Source organism: Ceratotherium simum, chromosome X (assembly GCF_057802395.1).
Source record: "Ceratotherium simum simum isolate JZ-2026a chromosome X, ASM5780239v1, whole genome shotgun sequence".
Taxonomy (NCBI): Eukaryota; Metazoa; Chordata; class Mammalia; order Perissodactyla; family Rhinocerotidae; genus Ceratotherium; species Ceratotherium simum.
The window spans coordinates 51,598,851-51,625,620 of NC_141940.1; the positions used below are offsets into that span (position 1 = coordinate 51,598,851).

General features: G+C 37.0%; 1 protein-coding gene across 6 annotated transcripts in view; it reads left to right on the forward strand.

Moving 5' to 3' along the window:
* LOC147911859 (uncharacterized) overlaps positions 1–15,147 on the forward strand; it is a 434,190-nt gene extending 419,043 nt beyond the window's left edge. For 4 of the 6 annotated variants that reach the window (XR_015550692.1, XM_087427626.1, XM_087427622.1 and 1 more), the window contains one exon: positions 1,238–4,256. Coding sequence is in view for 2 of the 6 variants with exons in the window: in XM_087427623.1 (XP_087283749.1) it covers positions 1,238–1,270 (33 nt within the window). In the remaining 4 variants the exon portion in view is untranslated. Of the gene's footprint in view, positions 1–1,237; positions 4,257–14,312 lie in introns of those variants that run through there. The other 2 variants (XR_015550691.1, XM_087427625.1) reach the window with 2 other exon arrangements.
* The last annotated feature ends 11,623 nt before the right edge of the window (positions 15,148–26,770 follow it).

The window sequence follows — 26,770 nt, forward strand, 5'->3', positions numbered from 1 at the left end:
GATCCTATTTTTTTCACTCATCTTTGAGTGTAGTAGTTCCACCTATCTCTGCCCCCAAAGAATTTTGATAGTTTCTATTGGATCTCCTTCCATTTATCTGCAGACCATTTGAAAACTTAAACTGGAGAGCTGGGTTGATGGCTTATATTATCTGTTTAGTCATTCAATTGTCTGGAGTAGAAGGGAGTGGTAGCTGACAAGATCAGAGCCTTTTGGGTAACTGTAATCAGGAAATTCTCTTGTGCATTCTTTCCAAGCTTATGGAAACTTGCATCTGGGGCCAGCTTTATCACTTTGAGGAGTACATATTTTCTCCACTGGAGTTATCATTTGGTTATAATTTTGAATCATCCCTTTTAGGTGAGCTGGCCAACTTTTTAAAAAGTTGGGTTAGATGTATTTACCTTGATTTGTGGACATTTTGTTTGATTTGGCTACATGTATTTTTCTCATAAAAACTTGTCTTTGTTTTGCTGCCATTTATCTTCACCATGAAAAGGTCTCTGATGAAACTATTTTACGTCTCTCATACCTCTTATCCTCTCTTCCAGTCATCACCCTTTCACTTTAGGGATTATCACCCCATATCAAAGCAAGTCTATAATCCTTTTAGGAATACATGTCATAAAACACCAGAAAAGGGCAAGACATGGTTGCAGTTTCTCTGTAGCACTACCACCATAGCCTTGGAGTGCTATTGCTTTCTGGTTGGAACAAAGACTCTGTGGGTAGAATTCTTCATTATCCCTATGATCTGCCCATAATTCCAAATTTTCCTTTAAATTTAATGATATTAATGTGTTTGTTTCTCAGAATTTCTTCCACTTACTTTCCACAAAAGTTCTCCTCTATTTTGAGAATGATGGCTGTTTTTAAATTCCCAGAGTTTTATTCCAATTTGGTTTATACTGTATTACATTTGGCAAGTATTTCTTGCAGTTTGTTATTGAGTTGGGAATGATTCCTAATCTTACTGTTAACAATGTTACTTATATTTGTAACTTATTTTGGTCAGTGTGGTGGTTTAAAAAGACGTCCACCAATTCTTTAATACACTTTCTTTCAAAAGGTAGAGTTTAATTCCCTTCCCCATGATTGTGAGCTGTACTTTGTGACTCTTCTAACAAATAAAATTAAATAGATGTGATGGTGTGTAACTGCTGAGACCAGGTCATAAAAATCACTGTATCTCCCTCTTTTCTCTCTCTCATGAATCACTCACTCTGGGAGAGAATAGCTGACATATGAGAACACTCAATCAGCTTCATGAGAGATCAACATGACAAGGAACTGAAGCCTCCTGACAACAACTAGCATTAATTTGCCGAGATGTGAGTGAGCTGTCTTGGAAGTGGAACCTCCAGTCTTGGTCAAGCCTTCAGATGACTGCAGACTGGTCAGCATCTTGATTGCAACCTCAGCAGAGACATTGAGCCATAGCCATTCAGCTAAGCCATTCCTGAATTCCTTACCCACAGAAACTGTAAGATAATAAATGTCTGCTGTTTTAAGTCACTAAGTTTTCAGGCAGCTTGTTATACAGCAATGGATAACTATAGAGTCAGTGTTTATATGGATGATTGGTTTCTTACTACTACTCTTACTATGAAATTTACCACTGCTACCACCTCTACTATTATAGGCATATGTGTATGTGTGTTTGTGTGTGTGTACATAAGCATGCACCAAAATGACAGCAATGATGCTTTCCAGGTTGTGGTATTATGAATATCTTCTTTTTTTCTCTTTGCTCTTCTGCATTTTTTCATATTCTCTACAGTCATTCATTTATCCAACTAATATATCTTGAGCAGCTATTATATTTCATCACTGTTCTAGATACTAGAAATATAGAAGTAGCATAAACAGATAATTTCTGGCCCACATTTACTTAAACATATGACTACCATGCATACTATTTCATATGATAATAAATGCTATGGAGAGAAAAAAAAATCCAGAAAGGGGAATAGAGAGTGCTGGCAGTAGAGCAGTGGTGTTGCTATTTTAAATGAGGTGGACAAAGATCTCATTGATGAGTCGATAATTGAAAATACCTGAAGGAAATGAGAGAAAGAGCTATGAAGATTTCTTGGGAAAGAACATTCCAGGCAGAAAGAAAAGCAGTGCAAGTCCTTGAGTTGGACGCATACCTAACATTGTCAATGAACAGTCAGGAGGTCAGTGTGGCTGGAACAATTTGAGTGAGGAGGAGAGTAGTAGGAGATGAGGTCAGAGAGGTTAATGTGTGTAAGATCACACTGTGCAGTCTGGGTCAGTGAATATTTAGTACTTTTGTCATTAAAAAATACACTATGAAAAAATAAAAGGAAAAAAATAATTTAAAAAAATCTCCTAAAACTGTTGAAATAAACATTGTACAGAGAATTATAAATGTAATAATCCAGTGAAATGAGAGCACCAAAATTATTAAAGAAGACCTTTGTCAAGGTTTTCAAGTGTAATATCACAAAGCTGAGGAAATGTAAGGAACATTATCAAATTATCTTGGATAAAATTAGTCCATTTTTATTAATATGGTTTTCTCATCTACTGGCTATTTTAATACGAATTAAATCCAAATTAAAAGCTAAGATTAGGCTCCAGCCTTCAGAATGGATATTTCATTACATTACCAATCAACAATGTCTCCATCGAAAAAAATCCTATCTCCAACTCCTTCATTAGACATTCAATTTTCAAAATAAAAGTGATTGTTTCTATTTTTAAAAGCTCTTGCTGAGCCAAGAGTATATTCCAAATTTCAACTTGAATTAATTTTACCCACAGAGATAGTAGAGACTGAGAGTCAGAAATTAAAAATAAACATTTCTACTGAAAAAGTATAAGTAAATTCCAAACTATGAAGATAACATATATTATCCTGACACAGTGCTGTTGGGGAAGAGGCAGAATCCCCCTCCGCCCTTTCCCTTAAGGTTCTTCTGGCTGGCCAAATAATTAAAAAGACAGGTTAGCAGAAGAAAATAATACCAAGTTTAATAACATGTATACATGGGATAAACCAGGGAAACTGAGTTTCTCAACACAATAGCGGCAATTCTCATCTTAAATACCATCTTCAGCTAAAGACAAAGGAAGATGTTGGGGGTGGTAGTGGTTTGGCATTTCAGAGGGGAAGAAGACAATTCACATGGAGAGGAAAATGTAAATGTTTGTCAGACAATGCTTTGCAGGGCCACCTATAGAGAATGTGGCCAGAGAGACAGAAATCACAGTAATCAAGAGTATGTAGATTTAAGTCCTCTCCTTCCGTACTGATGAGTTTTCACAGATAAGCTCATCCCTCCCTCTTTCTACTAGGCAGAGGGAGATACCTTTACAAATGTAAATATTTGGTAAACAGAACTTTGAAAAGAATGGGCTTAGAGAGGACCCTGCCAGTCTGACCATAACCAGAGTTAAATTCCTTTAGGCCCTTGATGGGGGAGGTCAAATGTCCATCAGAGAAAATAACCAAGGTAAAGAGACATTTGAGGGTGGCCAAATTTTGATCTCCCACAGTGCAAAAGCACATCAGTTGCCTAAATGACATGGCTATCATTCAATGTGGGCTCAAACATATCCTAAGATTAATGAAACAATACAGAAGCTTTTCTCTTTCTGTTAGCTTTCTTTACATTGGTTTAGAGGGAAAGGGGCAATGGCAAGAGGCATTTGGGGATTTCTCATAAAAATATGCACTCTGCCTTCAGAAATAAACATTGAAGGGCACTCTGTGTACTACATTTAAAATAATATTTGTATTTATTCCCTGCTCCATCCTAAGCCTTTGAAAGAATAATAGATTAATAAGAAAATATAACCTTTGTGTTTTTTTTTCCTTCATGATATCCTCCATTTCTGCATGCACACAGCTTATTACTGTTGAATAAAATCTCATAACCCTAAAGACTGATACCTCTCCAAATTCATTATCTCCGACCTCATTAGGGCCCTCAAAGCCTGTTCGCAGTCCTTTTACTCACCCTCGATCAGCTCCTGTTCATGTTCTTCTTAGCCAACTGTTATGTATCTTCACAACTCTATGCAAAATCTCTACACACTTGCTCTTAGTATTTAAGTTCAGTTCAATTCAGTGTTTGCTCAACACTAATATACACCAGTCACTGTGTTGGCACTGAAAATACAGAAGTGAATTTCATGATTCTACCCTCAGCAAACCTATGGCCTAGTTTAGCAGTTTTCAAACTTTTTTGTCTGAAGAGCCCTTTACATTCTTAAAAATTATTGAGGACCCTAAGATGATTTTGTTTTTATGGATTATATCTATTGATACTTTCCACAGTAGAAATTAAAACTGAGACACTTTTACAATACTAATTTATTTTAAATACTAGTAATAAACTTATTACATAATGACATTATTAATATATATTTTATAAGAAATGAACACAGTTTCAAAAACAGAAATAATTAACAAGAAAAGTAGCATTATTTTACATTTTTGAAAATTTCTTTAATATCTGGTTTAATAAAAAAAGCTGGATTGTCATAACTTTCTGCATTTAATCTGTTTCAATATGTTATTTATTGAAGTATATAAAACATTTGACCTCACACAGATATATACTTAGAAAAGAGAGGAACTTTCAGACCTCTGGAAAGTATCTTGAGGATTCCTAGGTGTTCTAGGTGTTCTTGAATTTAAGAATCTCTGATTTAGTGGGTGCAAAATTACACAAATAATTTCTGTGTGTTGTGTGGAGTGCAATTATAGATATATGCACAGGGTGCTATTGGAGAACTTCTGTTCTTACTTCATCAATAAAATCAAGGTAATCAAGTGCGAACTTTCTCAACTTCCAGCCCCAGACACCTACAGATGTATCCCTACTTACACTCCAAATCATCTCCTTTCACCAATCTCAGAAGATGAGGTATCTTTCCTCCTCTTTAAAACTAACATTTCAACCAGTACTTTCCTTCTTATTTTACATGCATTTCTTAGATGATCTTGTTCTCCCTCAAGGTTTTTTTTTTTTTTTTTAGTTTTTGTATGTATTCCTTTTTTAAAAAACAGCTTTGTTGAGGTATAATTTGTATACCATAAAATTCACTTGTTCTAAATGTACAAGTGAATTTAGAGGTGTGCAACTATCACTACAATTCAGTTTTAGAGCATTTCCATCACCACAAAGAAATAGAAACCCTCTGACTTTTCACTGACACTATTATTTAATAACTCTGCAAGCTGTCTTTATACTTGATGTGCTGGATATGGTCTGTTTGCTCCTCCTTCTAGAGTCTCTATTCTTTTCCACTTTGCTCTCTGTCCTAGGAGTGTAACCTATGTAAATTATGCCAACAAACGGGCTTACATGCCCTCTGGCTTCCAGTTGGGTTCAGCCAATGGGAAGATCCATCAAGAGATTGGATGAAAGAAGAAATGGAGAGTCAGGGTTCCTGATTCCTTATCTGTAAAGTCACATGCTATATGTGCCCCTCCACATAAGATCATGGGTACTTGCAAGGTGTTTTGCTTTACCAGACTCTCTCCTTGCAGCTTCTGGCAACCATTCCCTACCCTTGTTTCTTTAGACCTAAGGGTGGTGACAATTTTATTGCTTCTTGGTTCCAGCACAATCCCTGGTAATTCCCATATATCGCCCCCATATCTTTGTAATTGGTCCCTTTATAAATAATCCCTCATTGAATTATCCTAATATCAATGTGACATCTGTTTCCTTTTGGGACCCCAGTGGATATGCCTCACTCTCCATATCCCCCCCAACCCAAACACAAGACCAATATTCTAACTTATTACTGGGCATCTACATTTCAGGAGGGGAGAGAAGTGGTGTTGAGCTCTAGCTGAGGTTCTTCTTGTACACAAAGTTCTTTACCATTTACAGAAAGAATCAGCACTCCTCCCTGCCCCTTCTGACTGATCTTTGGTGTTGCTTGATGAAGCTTAAGCTGCTTTTACTCTCACAATTTATTTTGTCCAGCATTAGTGCTTCATTTGTAGTTTTATTTGCCCACTGGCTTTCTCCTTTGGCAAGTTACTTATGAATGTTTTAGAAGCAAATCTCTCCTAGTCAAGCACTCGAAATAAAAACATAAAAAGGTTAGTTTTTATCTTAGGGTAGAACTTTTTTGTAGTTGGATACTCTCATTTGACTTTCTGCCACCTGAAGTGTTGACACATTTTGACAATTGCTTTTGTTCCAATTTGTTGATAGGAAACAGCATTTCAGTCTGATTGACAACAAAGAATTGGGCACTTCATTTCTGAAGTGTAAGCTAATCTTTACAATGCACTTCACTTATATAAAAAAAATAAATAAAAATAAAAACCAGGATACGATAGTTGCTGCTAACCAGAGAGTGTTTGTACAGGATGTACTTTCTTTTCAAGTGGACTGTTTAAGTGGAGGAGATGATGGGGGTGAGGGTGGGGAGTGGAAATGCCATAGTACTAGAAGTATTACCAGAGATTGCTCTGACTGCAGCAGGAAGGCATTTGATTAACTGACTACAAGAGAGAGTTCAATGCATAATTGACGCATCAAAGAGGAGCACTTTTGACAGTAGTTATTGACTAATGCTTAATGAAGGACATAACTAGAAATTGAGAAACCTCAAGTATATTTAAGAGGTTTAATCATATATTAGTTTATCGTGTTCAAACAAATTATAAAATCTAAAAATAATATGTGACAAATTCATACTTGAACAGAACTAATGTAACAATTAACTATGTAGTTTGAATAATGCAAAACATACAATGTTGATTAATGTTGATAGAAAAGTAGTTTTCATTGAAGCTATTAGTGTATAGATATTATACTCAGTTTAAAATAATCAACAAATATTATTGAGCCCCTGAATTTGAGGTACATAAAACCTCATGGATGTACCTATTACATGCCAATTAGGTGGATGGATACAGAAACATTTAGTGTAATCATTAGGTGGCATTGAGACTGGTTTTACTTAAAGTGTTGCACCTTTTTCTCTTGGCTCAAATCCCTGTCCAGAATGCTGGGGAAATCTCTTTTCTAAAAGTTATCAGTAACTGTAATTTTCACCTTGTAAGCACTCAGGCTACTTGAATGAAAAAAGATTTCTTATTAAAACAGAAGAGGAATTAATGGGTCAAGATGGCGGCGTAGGCAGACTCTGAACTCACCTCCTCCCGTGGACACAGCCAATTTACAACTACTCGTGGAAAAATTACCCCTGAGACAGAACTGAAAACTGGATAAGAGGAACTCCTGCAACAACGGACAATCCTAACTGGGGTAGAAGAGGCAGAGACTCCCTTCTGGAGAGGAAAAACGCCACCTTCACAAGCCGCCAGCTTCACGGCCGCCGGGAGCAGCTCACAGGTACGCAGCCTCCCTGGAGGCGCGGGGCCCTGAGCCGGGGAGCGCCCCCGCTGTGGGCATTTTGTGGACCCAGCACAATTGAGACCAGCGGCATAATATCTGACTTTGCCTGCTACTAAAGCATTGGGGAGGACCCCCAGAAAACCCGGTTCACAAAGAAACTAAAACTGGCTCTTAAAGGGCCCGCGCACAAACTCACCCGTTCCAGAAAGCATCCTAAAATCACCAGAAAGAAAGGTGCACGGTGCTTCGGTGACAAGAGACTCACCTAATAGGCCCTGAGTGCATCTCGGTGAGGGGTGAGACCTCTCCAGGGACTGGGACATTGGCGGCGGCCATTGTTGTGGCCTGGTGTGAGCGTGCTGACACAGGCGCCCTTGGACTTCTCCCTGCGACCTGCTAGCCCAGGGTCTGCCCCACCCGCTAGAGCACCGATTTAATCCAGCTCAGCCAGGGCAGGCAGCCCACCCTAGAGACTAGCCCCACCCAACAACAAGCCCTCAGGCAACGTGTGGGCCTGCATAGATTGGTGACTGGATTCTCTGCAGCCTGGCAACTGAGCTGACTTGAGCGGGGCAGGGTGTGCACAAGGAGCGGGTGGAGAGTGTGGGGCGGTGGCAGAGTGTGTGGGACTCCCGCCCTGGAGAGACTGGGTCCACTTGGGGAGGTCGGGGCTCTCACACGGGGCAGGACTGTGTTGACTGTGTGTGTGGACCTGTGGGCGGCAGGGCTTCTCAGCCACAGAAGACTTGTACTTCTCAAAGACCCACATAGGAGGTTTGCTCCACCTTCCAAAACCTGAAACAATTGGGTGCTCCTGTGCCTGAGGCCAGCCCCTCCCAGCTGCAATCCTCAGAGAGCTGACAAGAGACCTAATAGGCTAGAGGCTTACAGCAATTGTAAGGCCCTGAGCCTAACAACCTGCCACGGTGAGGGCCTACTCACTTAAAAGAAATCCTGCACCCCAAATGTGGTATTAGAACTTGCAGCCAACTGTGCTGGGGCTCCCCACAGCTGATAAAGAGACTGAAGGGCCCACAACAACTACAAGCAGCTGAGCATTACAACAGCTGGCCAGGAGCATAACTCAGCCTCCCTGGGCCTACAGGGAGAGCAAACAGGCCACAGCAGAAGGATACACGTAGCCCACTTAGGGGTCACCCTGGAACATTGAGAACTGAGGGAAGCACACTGGAAGCCTCCTAAGCCATCACTTACATAAGGTCACCTATCCAAGAGCAGGAGGCGTAGCTGACCTACCTAATACGTAGACACAAGCACAGGGAAAGAGGCAAAATGAAGAGGCAAAAGAATACATTCCAAGTAAGGGAACAGGACAAAACCCCAGAAAAGGAACTTAGTGAAACAGAAATGAGCAACCTACCCGACAGAGAGTTCAAACTAAGAGTGTTAAGGATGCTCACTGATCTGGGGAGAAGAATAGATGGACTCAGTGAGAATGTCAACAAAGAAATGGAAGATATAAAAAAGAACCAAGCAGAAATGAAGAATACAATATTGGAAATGAAAAACTCATTAGAGGGACTCAAAAGCAGAGTAGAGGATACAGAAGAACGGATCTGTGAGCTGGAAGAAAGACTAGAAGAAATTACCCAAGGTGAACAGGTAAAAGAGAAAAGAATTAAAAAGAGTGAGGACAGTCTAAGGGACCTCTGGGACAACATCAAGCGCACTAACATCCGTGTTATAGGTGTCCCGGAAGGAGCAGAGCGAGACAAGGGGGCGGAGAATCTATTTCAAGAAATAATAGATGAAAACTTCCCTAACCTAAGGAAGGAAACAGACATCCAGGTACAGGAGGCACAGAGAGCCCCAAACAAGATAAACCCAAAGAGGCCCACACCAAGACACATCATAATCAGAATGTCCAGAATTAAAGATAAAGAGAGAATCCTAAAAGCCATAAGAGAATGTCAAGTTACATACAAAGGAAACCCCATAAGGCTATCACCTGACTGCTCACCAGAAGCCTTACAGGCTAGAAAGAGAATGGCATGATATATTTAAAGTGGTAAAAGGAAAAACTTCCAGACAAGAATACTCTACCCAGCAAGGTTATCATTCAAAATGGAAGGAGAGATCAAAATTTTCCCAGATAAGCAAAAATTAAAGGAGTTTGTCACCAAGAAACCAGTGTTACAAGAAATGTTAAAGGGACTGATTTAAGGGGAAAAGAGAAGACCACAAATAGGAAAAATTATCTATTTCCACGATTAGAACGTAATGGATACAAATGCACAAAAAGAGGTTGGATATGATATCAAAAACATAAAAAGGAGGGAGGAGGGTAGTTAAAGAGTACAGCTTTCAGACAGAGGTCAAACTAAAGTGACCATCAATTCTGTATAGAAGAAGAAAGGAACAGAGAAGGACTACTAAAACACTGAGGGAAAAAAAAAAAAAGTTAAAAAATGGCAGTAAGTACATACTTATCAATAGCTACTTTAAACGTCAATGGACTAAATGCTCCAATTAAAAGGCATAGGGTGGCTGACTGGATAAAAAAACAAGACCCATATATATGCTGCATACAAGAGACACACTTCAGACCTAAAGACACTCACAAACTGAAAGTGAAGGGATGGAAAAAGATACTCACATAAATGGCAATGAAAAGAAAGCTGGGGTAGCAGTACTCATATCAGACAAAATAGACTTTAAAACAAAAACTGTAAACGAGACAAAGAAAGGGCATTACATAATGATCAAGGGAAGAATCCAAGAAGAGGATATAACACTTGTAAATATCTACGCACCCAATGTAGGTGCACCTAAATATATAAAGCAATTATTAACAGACATAAAAACAGAAATAGACAGTAACACAATAATAGTAGGGAGCTTTAACACTCCACATACACCAACGGATAGATCATCCAAACAGAAGATCAATAAGGAAACATTGGCCTTAAAGCGACACACTAGAACAGATGGACCTAGTAGATATATACAGAGCATTCCATCCAAAAACCAAAGAATACACGTTCTTTTCAAATGCACATGGAACGTTCTCCAGGATTGATCACATATTAGGCCACAAAACAAGTCTCCATAAATTTAAGAAGATTGAAATAATACCAAGCATCTTTTCTGACCACAAAGGCATGAAACTAGAAATCAACTATAGGAAGAAAATCAGAAAAGCCACAAATACATGGAGATTAAACAAAATGCTACTGAACAACGACTGGGTTAATGAAGAAATCAAAGAAGAAATCAAAAATACCTGGAGACAAATGAAAATGAAAATACGACATACCAGAATTTATGGGATACAGCAAAGCGGTTCTAAGAGGGAAGTTTATACCAATACAGGCCTATCTCAACAAACAAGAAAAATCTCAAATAAACAATCTAACAATGCACCTAAAGGAACTGGAAAAAGAAGAACAAACAAAGCCCAAAATCAGTAGAAGAAGGGAAATAATAAAAATCAGAGCAGAAATAAATGAAATAGAGACCAAAAAAACAATAGAAAAAAATTAATAAAACCAAGAGCTGGTTCTTTGAAAAAGATCAACAAAATAGACAAACCTTTAGCTAGACTCACCAAGAAAAAAAAAGAGAAAAGGCACAAATAAGTAAAATCAGAAATGAAAGAGGAGAGGTTACAACAGACACCTCAGAAATACAAAAGATTATAAGAGAATACTATGAAAAACTATATGCCAACCAATTCGACAATCTGGAAGAAATGGATAAATTCTTAGAATCATACAATCTTCCAAAACTGGATCAAGAAGAAGTAGAGAATTTGAATAGACCAATCACCAGTAAGGAGATCGAAACAGTAATCAAAAACCTCCCCAAAAATAAAAGTCCAGGACCAGGCGGCTTCCCTGGTGAATTCTACCAAACATTCAAAGAAGACTTAATACCTATCCTTCTCAAACTCTTCCAAAAAATTGAGGAGGGGGGGAAGCTCCCTAACTCATTCTACGAAGCTGACATTACCCTGATACCAAAACCAGACAAGGACAACACAAAAAAAGAAAATTACAGGCCAATATCACTGATGAACATCGATGCGAAAATCCTCAACAAAATACTAGCAAATCGCATACAACAATACGGTAAAAGATTATACACCATGATCAAGTGGGATTTATTCCAGGTATGCAGGGATGGTTTAACATTCGCAAATCAATCAACGTAATACACCACATTAATAAAATGAAGAACAAAAATCACATGATCATCTCAATAGATGCAGAGAAAGCATTTGACAAGATCCAGCATCCATTTATGATAAAAACTCTGAATAAAATGGGTATAGAAGGAAAGTACCTCAACATAATAAAGACCATATATGAGAAACCCACAGCTAATATCATCCTCAATGGTGAAAAACTGAAAGCTATCCCTCTAAGAACAGGAACCAGACAAGGATGCCCACTCTCACCACTCCTATTTAACATAGTATTGGAAGTCCTAGCCAGAGCAATCAGGCAAGAGAAAGAAATAAAAGGGATCCAAATTGGAAAGGAAGAAGTGAAACTGTCACTATTTGCAGATGACATGATTTTATATATAGAAAACCCTAAAGAATCCACCAGAAAACTTTTTAGAAGTAATAAACGAATATGGGAAAGTTGCAGGATACAAAATCAACATACAAAAATCAGTTGCATTTCTGTACACTAACAACGAAGTAGCAGAAAGAGAAATTAAGAATACCATCCCATTTACAATTGCAACAAAAAGAATAAAATACCTAGGAATAAACTTAACCAAAGAGGTGAAAGACCTGCACCGGGAAAACTATAAAACATTCGTGAAAGAAATTGAAGAAGACACAAAGAAATGGAAAGATATTCCGTGCTCTTGGATTGGAAGAATTAACATAGTTAAGATGTCCATACTTCCTAAAGCCATCTATAGATTCAATGCAATCCCTCTCAAAGTTCCAACAACATTTTTCACAGAAATAGAACAAAGAATCCTAAAATTTATATGGAACAACAAAAGACCCGAATAGCTAAAGGAATCCTGAGAAAAAGAACAAAGCTGGAGGTATCACACTCCCTGATTTCAAAATATACTACAAAGCTATAGTAACCAAAACAGCATGGTACTGGCACAAAAACAGACACACAGATCAATGGAATAGAATCGAAAGCCCAGAAATAAATCCACACATCTATGGACAGCTAATCTTTGACAAAGGAGCCAAGAACATACAATGGGGAAAAGAAAGTCTCTTCAACAAATGGTGTTGGGAAAACTGGATAGCCATATGCAAAATGAAAGTAGACTCTTACCTTACACCATACACAAAAATTAACTCCAAATGGATTAAAGACTTGAATGTAAGACCTGAAACTGTGAAAGTTCTAGAAGAAAACATAGGCAGTACGCTCTTCGACATCAGTCTTAGCAACATCTTTTCAAACACCACATCTGACCGGGCAAGAGAAACAATAGGAAAAATAAACAAATGGGACTACATCAAACTAAAAAGCTTCTGCACAGCAAAGGAAACCATCAACAAAACGAAAAGACAACCTAACAATTGGGAGAAGATATTTGCAAACCATACATCTGATAAGGGCTTAATCTCCAAAATATATAAAGAACTCATGCATCTCAACAACAAAAAAACTACCAACCCAAATAAAAATGGTCAAAAGAACTGAACAGACATTTCTCCAAAGAAGATATACAGATGGCCAACAGACACATGAAAAAGATGTTCAAAATCACTAACTATCAGGGAAATGCAAATCAAAACTACAATGAGATATCACCTCACGCCCGTCAGAAGGGCTATAATTAACAAGACAGGAAACAACATGTGTTGGAGAGGTTGTGGAGAGAAGGGAACTCTCATACACTGCTGGTGGGAGTGCAAACTGGTGCAGCCACTATGGAAAACAGTATGGAGATTCCTCAAAAAATCAACGATAGAACTACCATATGATCCAGCTATTCCACTGTTGGGTATTTATCCAAAGAACTTGAAAACACCAATTTGCAAAGGTACATGCACCCCTGTGTTCATTGCAGCCTTATTCACAATAGCCAAGACTTGGAAGCAACCTAAGTGCCCATCAAGGGACGAATGGATAAAAAGCTGTGGTATATATACACAATGGAATACTACTCAGCCATAAGAAACGATGAAATCCAGCCATTTGTGACAACATGGATGGACATTGAGAGCATGATGCAAAGTGAAATAAGTCAGAGGGAGAAGGTCAAATACCGTATGATTTCCTTCAGTAAGTAGTAGATAATAACAACAATAAACAAACACATAGGGACAGAGATTGGATTGGTGGTTACCAGAGGGGAAGGGGAGGGAGGAGGGTGAAAGGGATAATTGGGTACATGTGTGTGGTGATGGGTTGTAATTAGTATTTTGGTGGTGAACATGATGTAATCTATGCAGAAATAGAGGTACAATGATGTACACCTGAAATTTTTACAATGTTATAAACCAATGTTACTGCAATAAACAAAAATTTAAAAAAAAAAAAAAAAAAAAAAAAAAAAAACAGAAGAAAAATCAACAAAATCTCTTTCTTAGCGCCCCAAACACTCTCACCAAAAATTCAGGCCAATGATTGCAGCTCTTCTGGTGTCCATAGCACTGGAAATAAAATATCAAATTAAAAATTACCTTCTCTTCATCAATTTACAATCCAGTAGCTTATACATACACAGCATCTTACCCTGGTTCTGGATCTTTTCCCTCCATAGAATGATACCCTATCTGTGGCAGAGAAACTGTTATGTGCTCAATAAATCCATTTATTTTTTGGCAGATAGCTACACCACATTTCCTGAGCACTCCTGCAATTAGATGAGAACATGTGATTGAGTTCTAGCCAGTGGAATATGGGCAGAAGAAACGCACACTACTTCTGGGCCCAACCGCTAAAATCACTCTTGAGATCCTTCATGTGCACTCTCTTTGTCTCCTCTCTCTGCCAGAAAAGCAGATGATGCAGTGGAAGGCTCTAAAGCCCTACAGGATGGTCGATCTACTAGATAGAAGAAACCTGGGCTCCTGATTAAAAGCATAGGAAGAAGTTCCTACTCTTCACCAACCCATATTGGACTGGTATATGAGTGACAAAACTTTATTGTGCTTAATCACTAGTTGTTGGAAGTGTTTGTTGCTATGCTTAGTCTACTCTTTGGAGCTCAACATCTACTTATAGAATAAAGGAGACTTAGTAGTACTGACAGCTACTGAGTGCCTGGAAACTCACCACAACCTGGTGCCTTACATCCTCACTTAGTGTTCAGGCACGCCTCCTATAAAAGATTACCTATTCAGGGCTAACAAAACCTTTCATTACCCTACCCAAGTCTATTTTTATTAGTCATTCAATAAGAATATCTAAATCATCTTCAGCTATCAGTGATAATTATAATTTGCCACCCTCCATTTTCTTCATTCTCCATGAAGCTGTGTTTGCAGCCTGTATACCTCTTTATAGAATGCTCCTCTGCCCTTCTATACCCCCACCTTGCCTGTATAATGCTTACTCACCCATTAACACTCAGCTCAGGGGTCAAACCTTCCAGAAGACTTCCCCTCTCCCCTCACTTCCATATTAGTTTTGGCTGACTGCCCTTCCTCTGCACTCACAAGACATCCTGGACCTACATATTTCTCTCACAGAACATCTTAGAATAGTTTCTTTTAGGCTGTGAGCTTTCTGAGGCAAGAATTATAATACCAGAATTTAGTACAGTATATGTGCTGAGTAAATGTTTGTTGAATAAATAAAATGATTGAAGCTACTCCTAAAACATTCATTCACTGTCTTCAATTCTTCCTGGCAATGCTGGGTAAAAGTCTGAAAATCTTTGCTATAACCTCAATATATTTGGATACTTTATTTACATGGTACCAACTATTTCAGTATTTACAAAGTTTTATATAATTGAGCTGTAATATACTCACTTATTTTTTTGGAGCTTATCTAAACTCAGACTGCTGTATCAGTCAGGGTTCCTCTTGTATTAGGCACTGTCTAGTAAAGAAGCGATTACCATTGCTGCAAGGCAGTACTGATATTGGACATCTCTGTTTTAGCTCTAGAGAATAAAAGGCCCTGGCCAAGTACTAATCTTAGGGTCTTAGGCTTGTGGCCTTGCTACCTACTATGGTAGGGAGAAGGAAACCTGCCTACTTCTACTTCTGTTTGTAGTGGGAAATAGAGCACTCTGTTCTACCATTACTGTGTATAATGCAGGATTCCTCCTAAGTGAGAGTTGGCATTGAGATGCTGGACAGCATCCCTCACTCCCATGGTGATGAAAAAATATCATTTATGCCTGTTTTGAATCCTTCCCAAACACTAAATACAGGACTTCTCCAAGAGGCCTGCCATACCCCAGTGCATCTACCTATTCACTGGGTCTCAATCTTTTGGGGCCTGATTTATCCTGACATTATGTGAGTACCATATTTTGACAGAAAGAGCTTTAGAGATTATCTCATCAAACTTTATAAGAACTAGAACTTGTTGACTCCAAGTTCAGTGCAAAAGAATGTTATTAAATTGCACTCTTTTATAATACTTACAAGGAGAGATGTGCCTCATGTAAGTAGACAATTACATAGTTTGAAAAACAATTTTAGTCTTCTTGCATATGTTTTCTCATTTTAAATTGGCAGCATAAAACTTTATTGAATACTGCATCATGCTTATTGTCAGAAGGCATCATTCAAAGTAATATGTCTAAATGTAAGAATATGTATTAAAACATTCTCCCTGGGCTGGCCCGGTGGCTTAGCGATTAAGTGCACGTGCTCCGCTACTGGCAGCCTGGGTTCAGATCCCAGGCGCGCACCAACGCACCGCTTCTCCGGCCACGCTGAGGCCGCATCCCACATACAGCAACTAGAAGGATGTGCAACTTTGACATACAACTATCTACTGGGGCTTTGGGGAAAAAAAGGAGGAGGATTGGCAATAGATGTTAGCTCAGGGCTGGTCTTCCTCAGCAAAAAGAGGAGGATTAGCACGGATGTTAGCTCAGGGCTGAGCTTCCTCACACACAAAAAAATAAATAAAAAAAAAAATAAAACATTCTCCCGATGAACTGAGGTAAAGTAGAATAGATATAATTTTACAATGGCTAATTTATACTACTTGTTAACGTTATGATTTATTTTGTTTTTCTTATTTTTAATAGACAGTGTGGGGGGAAGAGAGAGAATCCCCCTCTGCCCTTTCCCTTAAGGTTCTTATGGCTGGCCAAATAATTAACAAGACAGGTTAGCAGGAGAAAATAATACCAAGTTTAATAACATGTATACATGGGAGAAACCAGGGACACTGAGTTTCTCAATACAATATCAGAGATTCTCGTCTTAAATACCATCTTCAGCTAAAGACAAAGGAGGATGTTGGGGGTGGGGGGAGTCAGTTATGGGAGATTACCAGAAAAGCACAGTAAACAAGAGTAAGCTTATTATGTAGATTTAAGGCCTCATCCTCCACACTGATAAGTTTCTAGAGAGGCCATCCTCCCTTCCCCCCAGAGTGGGAGATACCTTTACAAATGGAGATTTCTCTTATAAATGTAAATGTCTGTCTGGCAACTCCTTGCAGGGCCACCTAAAGAATGTGGCTGGAGAGAGAGGAATTTTTGATAAGAGGGGCTTGTTGGTGCCTTTCCTATTGTAACATCTATTTTACATTATATTACAGGCATCAGATGACAGTAACTCCTTCCTGGAACAGATCTTTTATGTTAAATTCTTTAGGCAGTTTGTGGGGGACGTCAAATGTCCGTCAGAGAAAATAATCAAGGTAAAGAGATATATTTCAGGGTAGCCAATTTTGATTGCCCACAACAGCATTATATCAAATTAATTAGAATAATTTGAAATACTATTCAATGCAGTTTTGTTCATTAGAATTTAGGGATTTGGTACCATGTGCTGATACCACATCATTATTGTCAACATCATCATCATCATCATCAACATCATCATCCCACATTGCTTTTCCAAAGCATTCACTAACTATCATGTTTCTCAAAATTTCTCAGTGAAATCAATAGGGCTAAGTTGATTATTTCCATTTGCCAGATGAGGAAAGTGTGGCAACTTTCAGTGACTTGTCTAGGATAACAAAGTTTGTAACCAAGCATATACTAAAACACCAGTCTTCTGACTTGAAACCAGCGACCTTTGCATTTCAATACAGAGTATATTAAAGTATATATACTGTGAATAGGTAAGATAAAGTAAAGCAAAAGAAATACCTAAAAATGTTTGGTTGTATACTAATACCAGCTTGATTGTTTTGGTAGTGAAAAAGACAAAAGTCTTTTGGATAAAAATTGTTAATTTACAGTTTTTCTGTGTCTTATTGACTTAGTCCTTTAAATAGCCAGGTACACATAAAAAGAGTGTTAGGGACTGTGAAACTATGAAATGAGCCCTAGTTGCTCAGGTCTTTCAAATATTTTAATAATATAATATTAGTTAACACAAACAGAACTTATGCGTCATACACTAATCTTTGCACTCTGTGTAAACTAACGCATTTGATCTGCACTATAATTCTATGAAGTAAAAATTATTGTTATTCCATTTAAAAATCAGGAAACTGAGGCTCAGAGAGTTAAAGTAATTTTCCCAAAGTTACATGAGTTGTAGAACCAATTTTCACACCTGAACAGTCTGGCTCCAGTGTCTGCCCTCTTAAGCACTATAATATATTATTCTCCACATTTTACAGGTAAAGAAGATGAGGTGCAGAGGTTAAAAGTTGCCCAAGGTCAGGAGTCAGTATATGAACTCCAAGAGTCTGGATCCAGAGAGGATCTTAACAATTATACTATACTAGAAAAACAACTACTTTTAGTTCTTAATTACACAGAAATTTCTTTATTTCATTGGGTCACAAGTAGGGGTAATTTTGCCCCTAGGGGACATTTGGCAACGTCTGGAGACATTTTTGGTTGTTACAACATGGAGGAGGGGGATAACAGGGAGGTGCCACTGGCAACTAGTAGGTTGTTGTTGGTGTTGTCGAGCTGATTCCAACTCCTAGTGACCCTGTGGACAACAGAAGTGAACCGTGCCTGGTCTTTTCGCACCAGCCTCTCACCTTCCAGCTCTATATCAGACAATGCTCTGCTGCTATTCATAGGGTTTTAATGGCCAGTTGTTTTGGAAGTTTGTGGCCAGGTCCTTCTTCCTAGTCTGTCTTAGTCTGGAAGCTCCACTGAAACCTGTCCACCATGGGAGACCCTGCTGGTATTTGAAATCCCAGTGGCATAGCTTTCAGCATCACATGAGCAGGCAGCCACCACAGTGTGACAACTGATAGACAGGTGGTGTAGTTCCCTGATCTGGAAACAAACCTAGGACCAGGGAGGGGAGAGTGCTGAATCTTAACCACTAGACTCCACCAGGGCTGGCTCAGCTAGTAGGCAGAGGCCAGGAATGCTGCTAAACATCCTGTAATCTAAAGTACAGACCCCCACAACAAAGAATTATCCAGCCCTAAATGTCAACATTGCCAAGATTGAGAAACTTTATTTTCACTCTTATTATCTTTGTTTAGATATGTAAACAAGTTTAAGCATATTGTTAGATACCATTTTGTTTATACCAGAAAATAATTTTGGAATATTCTAATAGTATCAAATGAAGCAGTAGCACAATTAAGAACTCTAGAATTACTTAAATTTGAAAAACTGTCTCTAAAGTTTATATTTAAATGTTTATTCAGTGAATTTTATTTTTAAAATTCTAACTTGATGATAGCAAAGTTCTTATCAAGGCAAACTTTCGGTTATGTAAATGCGGGGAGGATATGGAAAAATTTATTAACATGTTCCCATAAGTTCAAACCCTACAACCTAACCATCCCAGAAGATGAAAACTAGTTTTGTTTTGTTTTCCAGTAAGTTTCCAGTCACTTGTGTAACCATGTTCCAGTGCTTTCCTGTATATGGAAAAAGTGGTGCAAAGGCAAACCAGTCAAGCCAGTAGTTACTTTAGAATCAATGAGAGGATTAAAGTGAGAATTCTCTTTCCTGTGCAAGTCCAGAGGATAAATTACTACATACTCCTGAGCGTAAAAAGGAAATTTTGAGTTGATTTGTTTTAACATCACTTTCAGAGAAACTACATTTTAATTATCAAGTTGCTTGGTTGTTGGTCACATTTCAAAATTAGCAGTTTGTTTAAGTCACATACACCTAGGAACTCAATAAATATTACTGGATGATGATGATGACAACGATGATGTCAATGAAATATCATTGGGAAAATAAATTTGTATATAACACTATTCATTCAAAATGGTTCTTGTGTTTCAAGCCATGGAAGAAATAAACCCACTTACAAAGCACAATAGGTGGTTAATTCACTCTGTACGTGGTAGTTAATTTATAACACACATCATAACCTCAGTAATTTGGAACTATAAACATGCAAATGATGCACCAAAATGTTTTGCAGGGTATTTTAAACGAAGGAATTTCTTAGTTCAGCACTTGCATAATTAAGACTTTCTTTTTAAAATATGTAGCATTCGTACAGCAAAGACCTCTAGGGGCAAAACTACTGAGCACTAATATAGCTAGCTCTTCTTAGTTATTATAAAACTATTTACAAAATAGCTACAGATAAATAATTGAGTAAGTAAGCAACTGATAATTAAAATCAGACTAAATTACAAAGAATTATAGTTTAATGGATATTGCCTTACAGGCTTGAATACAATATGTCAAGGGTAAGAAAGAAAATTTTACTAAGACATTTGATAGCCATAATTTTATTTTCATTGAGTAGAAAACATAGATTTAACTAAAGGTTATTTAGTATCACAGTTTCATGTTATCTCGCAAGTTTATAATAGAGTGTACTTTATTTTTCCATGTGCTTCATTCATAGTTAAGATTACTTATGATTCTTGATGATGCTGTTCTAAGACAATTTAGGGATGAAGAATAAGTCAGTCTTCTTTTCCTGTCTATTTCTCTCCATCTGTCAATGACTAACCTTATTACAAACTTTTCTATACTAAATGATAAAAAATATTTTCAGATCCATCAATGTGAGGGCTTTGAAAGAGGTCATAGCAAATAGCTGTCATAGAAGAGACTCAGAATGATATATATTTCTCTTATATGTGTGTGTGCACTTTAAATGCACAATGAGAATGAACTAATCTCACTTGGATCACATTGAAAATACAGGTACATGGTCATCTCTCAACTTGGAACAGATACCTAGTCCCCTTCCTCTACATAAGCTCAGGAACAAGAACCCCTCATTTATCTCTCTGGTCATTTCTCTTGCTTCATCCGTTTCCGTTGAACTATGGCTACCAAAAAAGCCTTTGATGCATAGAATGTGGATTGAAATCTGTAACAACTCACTTGGCTTGATAGCACAAAAATACTAAATCCATTAATGAAAATGTAGGACATAATTTCACATAAAGAAGGGGAGCAGGCAGACAGAAGACAATAGTGTGGTCAAAACAAAATGTGGTGGAGTCTATCAAGAGAAGGAGGAGCTAGTCTCTTTCAGATAAAATTAAATTCTTTACTACACACATGGTCTATGAGATTATCACCAATATAAAAAAATATATATCTTTCCCTCAGTAACCTCCAATCTTCTTACTTATTCCCTGTCCATGGCAGAAATGCCAGGATAAGGATAGGTCCAGCACAGTTGTTTTTCATCCAGTTACCTCCTGATAATTAATTCAGCTTAAGTATCATCCAAACCAACACCCACCGTTGGTCCCATCAAAACATTTATTGTTGGATGGTGATAATCTCCATAGAGTAGCAATAAAGAACACAAAATAAATTTGAACAGGGGAGGGGGAAGGGTTAAAATAATTGTTCAGAACTTGTTTCAGTTTCTGGATCTAGAAGTTGTTTATAATGTCAGTGGAGTAGATGCACATGTTGTTCAGAAGTTTATCAAATACGGTTCAAAGAGTTTATGCTCCTTTCCTCATTTAACAAATGTGGTTACCCCTACAGATATGCCAGTACTTTCAACACAATTTAGCTATATTATAGTATATAAATCAAGGAGCAATTTTGATCATTTTTTCTAAATTTATTTTCTTCCCTCCCTGGCCAAGGAAAAAAAAAATGTAACTCTCCTTTCTGAGGCTAAACTTTCTTCCTGCGCCTTCTAGGATTTTATGTCTGTCATTCATCTCCTGTTACTTTTAATCTGTTCCTCTCTGCTAAATTATCTCCATTACTTCACACTGTGCCCAAGACTTCTCTTCCTAACAAAGCAATGCAAAAACTCTACCTCTGACTCCAACTCTCATTATGACTTAGGTATTATTTAGCTGCAAGGAACAGAAATCTACTCCAAAATGTTCAGGTAAAAAGGAGGTTTGTTGAAAAATAAGTTGTCTTGAGAAACCAAGAGTGATTGTGAACCTGAGGAGAACTGAATATTTGTAAGGCAGCTAGTCTCTCCCATATGTGTGCACATATATACACGTGCACACATACATATGTATATATACACACATAAATGAGGTTGTACTATATACATTTTTCTGTGACGAATTTTTAACCTCATGATAGATCGTAGAAAAATTTTCAATAAACTACATAATATTTCATACCTTGCATGTACCATAATTTAGTTAACAATTTTCCCATTGATGGATATTTAGCTCATTTTTAGTTTTTTTAATTTATTACAAATATTACTGCAATAATTTGTACTATATCTTTATGTACATGTACAAGTTTCTCCATGAAATATAATCCTGGAAGTAAAATCGCTTGATCTAAGGCACACACAAGGATTTTAATAGATGTTGTCAAACTACCATTTTAAAAGGCTGTAGAGGGGGCCAGCCCCATGGCTTGGCGGTTAAGTGCATGGGCTCCGCTACTGGCAGCCTGAGTTCAGATCCCGGGCGCGCACACCGACCCACAGCTTGTCCGGCCATGCTGAGGCGGTGTCCCACATACAGCAACTAGCAGGATGTGCAACTATGACATACAACTATCTACTGTTGCTTTGGGGAGAAAAAGGGAAAAAAAGGAGGAGGATTGGCAATAGATGTTAGCTCAGGGCCGGTCTTCCTCAGCAAAAAGAGGAAGATTAGCATGGATGTTAGCTCAGGGCTGATCTTCCTCACAAAAAAAAAAAAAAGGCTGTAGGAACTTATACTCCCAGAAATCTTCTTTGAGAAAACCTATTTCCCAGTATTCTCATCAAAGTGGATAGTATCAATCTTTTAAAATTTTGCCAATGTAACGAAAGAAAATCAGTAACCCTCTGATGCTTATTTTCATTTTTTCAATTTTATTTTATTTTCAATTTTCATTTTCTTGATTACTAGTTATCTTAATTTTCATATGCTTATTGGTACATTTTTATTTCTAAAGGGTTATTTCTTTCTTTATTATTTGATCTATAAGATTTCTGTATGTATTATGTACATTACCCATTGTCTGATATATATATATTGCCAATGTCTTTGCCCTTTATTTTTACCATATGTAAGTTTTAAAGTTTTATGTAGTAAAATTGGTTAATTTATTGTCTTATAGATTCTGGGTTCTATATCATAATTACAAAGTCCTTCCTTACACTGAGGTTAAAGCACACAATGAGTTTCTTCTGATATGATTATGGTTTTATCTTTTACATTTAAATCTTCACTCCATCTGGAATTTATTTTGGTGTAAGGCATGAGATGGCCTAACTTCACTTTTATTTCTAAATAGAGAGTGAGATCTCCAAACAACATTTATTCACATAGTTTACCCCACTTTTAATTATTTGAAATGCCACTTTTATTGTACACTGAGTTCTTATATATACAAGTATTTGTTTGGGGGGATATTTTTTCTGTTCCACTGCTATATAGGAATTGAGATATAGTAACTCTGCCTGTTGCTAAACCATTATCTCAGATCATATATAATGGTACTTCACATATCTCATGTTGAACACAATACTCATCATTTTTTCCTTAAACATGCTTTTCACACAATTCTTATTACATTTAATGACATCATGATTCCTCTGGTTACGTTGCCAAGAAACTGTGTTGTCATCTTTGTTAGTTCCATCTCTCTCTCTCCCATATCTCATCGGCTATCAAGTCTTCTGACCTCTATCTCTAAAACATCTCTCCAAACTTCTATTATGCTATTTCCATGACCACGGTCATATTTCAAGCCCTTATCTTCTCTCTTCAGGATTATTACACTGTTATTACTCAATAAATTCAATATCCTCTTAAGTGGTCCTCAAATAGATTTGAATTTTAGAACAGCAGGATAGATTTTTTTTCTTTCCTCTCCAATGTAACCCAAATGAAGCTTTGTTCAAGTCAGCTATACAAGTGGCCAATACATTTAGTTTTAATGTGTTAGACATTATAAATGATCAAAGTGATTTAAAAATAAAATAAGACAATACTTTAGCCTAATAAAATTAGCGAGCATCAAAAAAATGCCCAGTATTTGGAAACAATCCAATGAAGCATACTCATACTGGTGGGTATGTAAGTTCGTGCAAGCTTTCTAGAAAACAGTTTGGCAATGTGTATCTGTAATTCCACTTCTAATAATTTATTCTAAAGGATAAATCTATGGTGTTCTTCAAATAATATATACCAGGACATTTATTGTAGTATTTTATTTTTTGCAAATGAACTGTCCAGCCATAATAAATTGGTATAGTGAATTATGATATATCCATATGATGGAATGTGGCCATTAAAATTAGTTTATCAAAGAATATTGAAATAATGTTACATGAAGAAAACATGAAAAGAAACTGTATTACAATGTTATATTTTGTTTTTTAAATTTGCAATTCTCACGCACTGGAAAATAGCTTACAAGAAATGTCATTGGATAGTGGTATTGTAGATATGTTTTTACAAAAATTCTTCTTCGTGGTTTTTCTATAGAGTTCGAATTTTTTAGAGTGAATATACAACCACTATTATAATAAAAGCAAAGAGCAATATCAAAAGAATAAATTTTACTTCCTATCAAGAATCACAAAACAAAGTGCAATGTCAGCAATTTAGGAATGGATTATATTTTGTATGTCTGTAGAAGCAAAAGACATCAACAGACACATTACAGAAGAGAAAATAAATTTCGGAACACATATGAAACAATGTTCAAACTTTGTAAACAAATAACTATAAAATAAAATGTCTTTTCTAACTTATGAAAAGAGAAAAATGTGTTAGATATTTGTTTATTTGCTTATTTGTTTTAAATTCTGGCAAAGCTATTGTGAAATTGGTACATTTCTAGTGACATTGTAAATTAGGATAACACACCTTGGAAGCAATTTTGCAATATGTATCAAGAACATGAAAAGTATAATATTCCTTGACTTAGTAATCTCTCTTGTGGGAATCTGTCCTAAAGAAATAATAATTAATTTTTATGAATGTGTTATTTATAAGAATAAAAACAAAAGAAGAAAGAAAAGAAACAATCCATGTTTCAAATAAAAGAGGATTAATTAAGTATATTATGGATTATATGTTTAATTGATTATTGTAAACACACTAAATATGATAACACTTGTGAAGACTATGTAGTACACAAGAAAATGTTGATAATACAGTCATCCCTTGGTATCTGCAGGAGTTTGGTTCCAGAACGCCCTATGGATACCAAAATCCTCAAATGCTCAAGTTCCTTATATAAAATGGTGTAGTAGTTGCGTATAACCAACACACATCCCCTGTATGCTTTAAATTATCTCTAGATTACTTATAATACCTAATACAATGTAAATGCTATGTAATAGTTGTTATACTGTATTGCTTATGGAATAATGACAGGAAAAAAAAGTCTGTACATGTTCAGTACAGAGGCAACCATTGTAGGCCTTTCACTCTGTGGTTGGTCGAATCTGTTGGTGCAGAACCCATGGATACGAAGGGCCGACTGTGTATCATTAGGTGATAAGTAACATACAAAGTAGTACGTACACTATAACTGCAACTGTACAAATACATGAATGTGAAAGCAGTGAAAAAATTCAAAACAAGGGGTAGTATTTTGATATATTTTCTATAATTTTTGCCATGTACTTTAGCAAATATTGCATCCACAGTTTAAATGAAAGAAACAAATAAATGAATATTTGTCTGAAAGTCAATTGGGTTGTTTGAGTTTAATAAACTTTTCCTTCTAAAAGTAAAATAATGGATTGTTAGAGTCCCAAGCTAGTCCGCAAAAAACAGTTACCTTAAAAAGGTCTTGGAATTCCTTTTGAACCAGACAGTGATTACCCATTTCAGTCAAGTCTAAGCTTCCAAAATACAAGACTCTTTTTTTACAAAATGTCATATATTATAGCAGTTCCAATGTCCACAGATGTACTGGGTATAATAAAAACTCAGATAATACTGAGAGAGTTTTGCTTGCTTTCAAGTAAAAGAAACCATCTCTCAATTTTCTAATTGAACTTTTGTTGGAATTTTCAGGTGGTATGACTAGAAACCTCATAATCTGATTTTCTTTCAAAATAATCTATAAATTTGGCTGTATGATCCCTCAGTAAGAGACTACACCTGAGTTGATTAGAAGTTGGAATAGCTTTATCCCTCCAAAGTACTTACCCCAGTAATGATTGAACGTATGAGAATACAGGTACTTCTGCTTTCAGAAAAGATGGGAGTGACAGAGGTCGGATTTTCCTTCCTGCCTGAAACAATGCAAAATTGAACAAAACATTGAACAATAGTTTGCAAGACATTGGACAATAGGTAGTGAAAGGCAGTGATCCATGACAGATGGTAAACAAATGAGTTGAGGTCTATGATTGCCCCAGCTTACAGATGTGAGGAGTTTCCACGTCCAGTGGACTTGATGAGTTTCAGAGACAGGGGTAAGTATTGAGAGTCTGGGGAGACCAAAGTGGCTAGAATTCACAGGAAAAAGTTCTAGAGAGGAGATTGCTGCACAGATTGAGAACTCCAGATATCTGCAGAGGATCCCCCTTGAGTTTTCAAATCTGTATTAATCGGCACAAGTGTGTGAGGAAACTACTCAAGCCCAAGGAAAGAACCACCAGAAAGGATTTAAGATAATGGTGTCTGGTGTTTATGTAGAGCTATCAATAGGGCCTGTTCCCACTAGCCAAACTGAAAAACGTCATAATTTTTGAGGCATTGAGTAAAGTACTCAGAAAGATATTCCCTCAGTAGTGGGAAATAATTAGCTTTCCCTCCTAGAAATAAAATAATAAATTGTTATTTTGAGCATTTCTGTTTTCCCAACAAATCTTAAAAGAGAGACCAAAAGGAGAAAACTGTTTCTAAGTAACTAAACTGCATCCTAGAACACAACTCAAGGATAGTTATAGGACTACAAAATTATTCAGCACTCAACAAAATAAAACTCACAAATGTCTATTGTCCAAT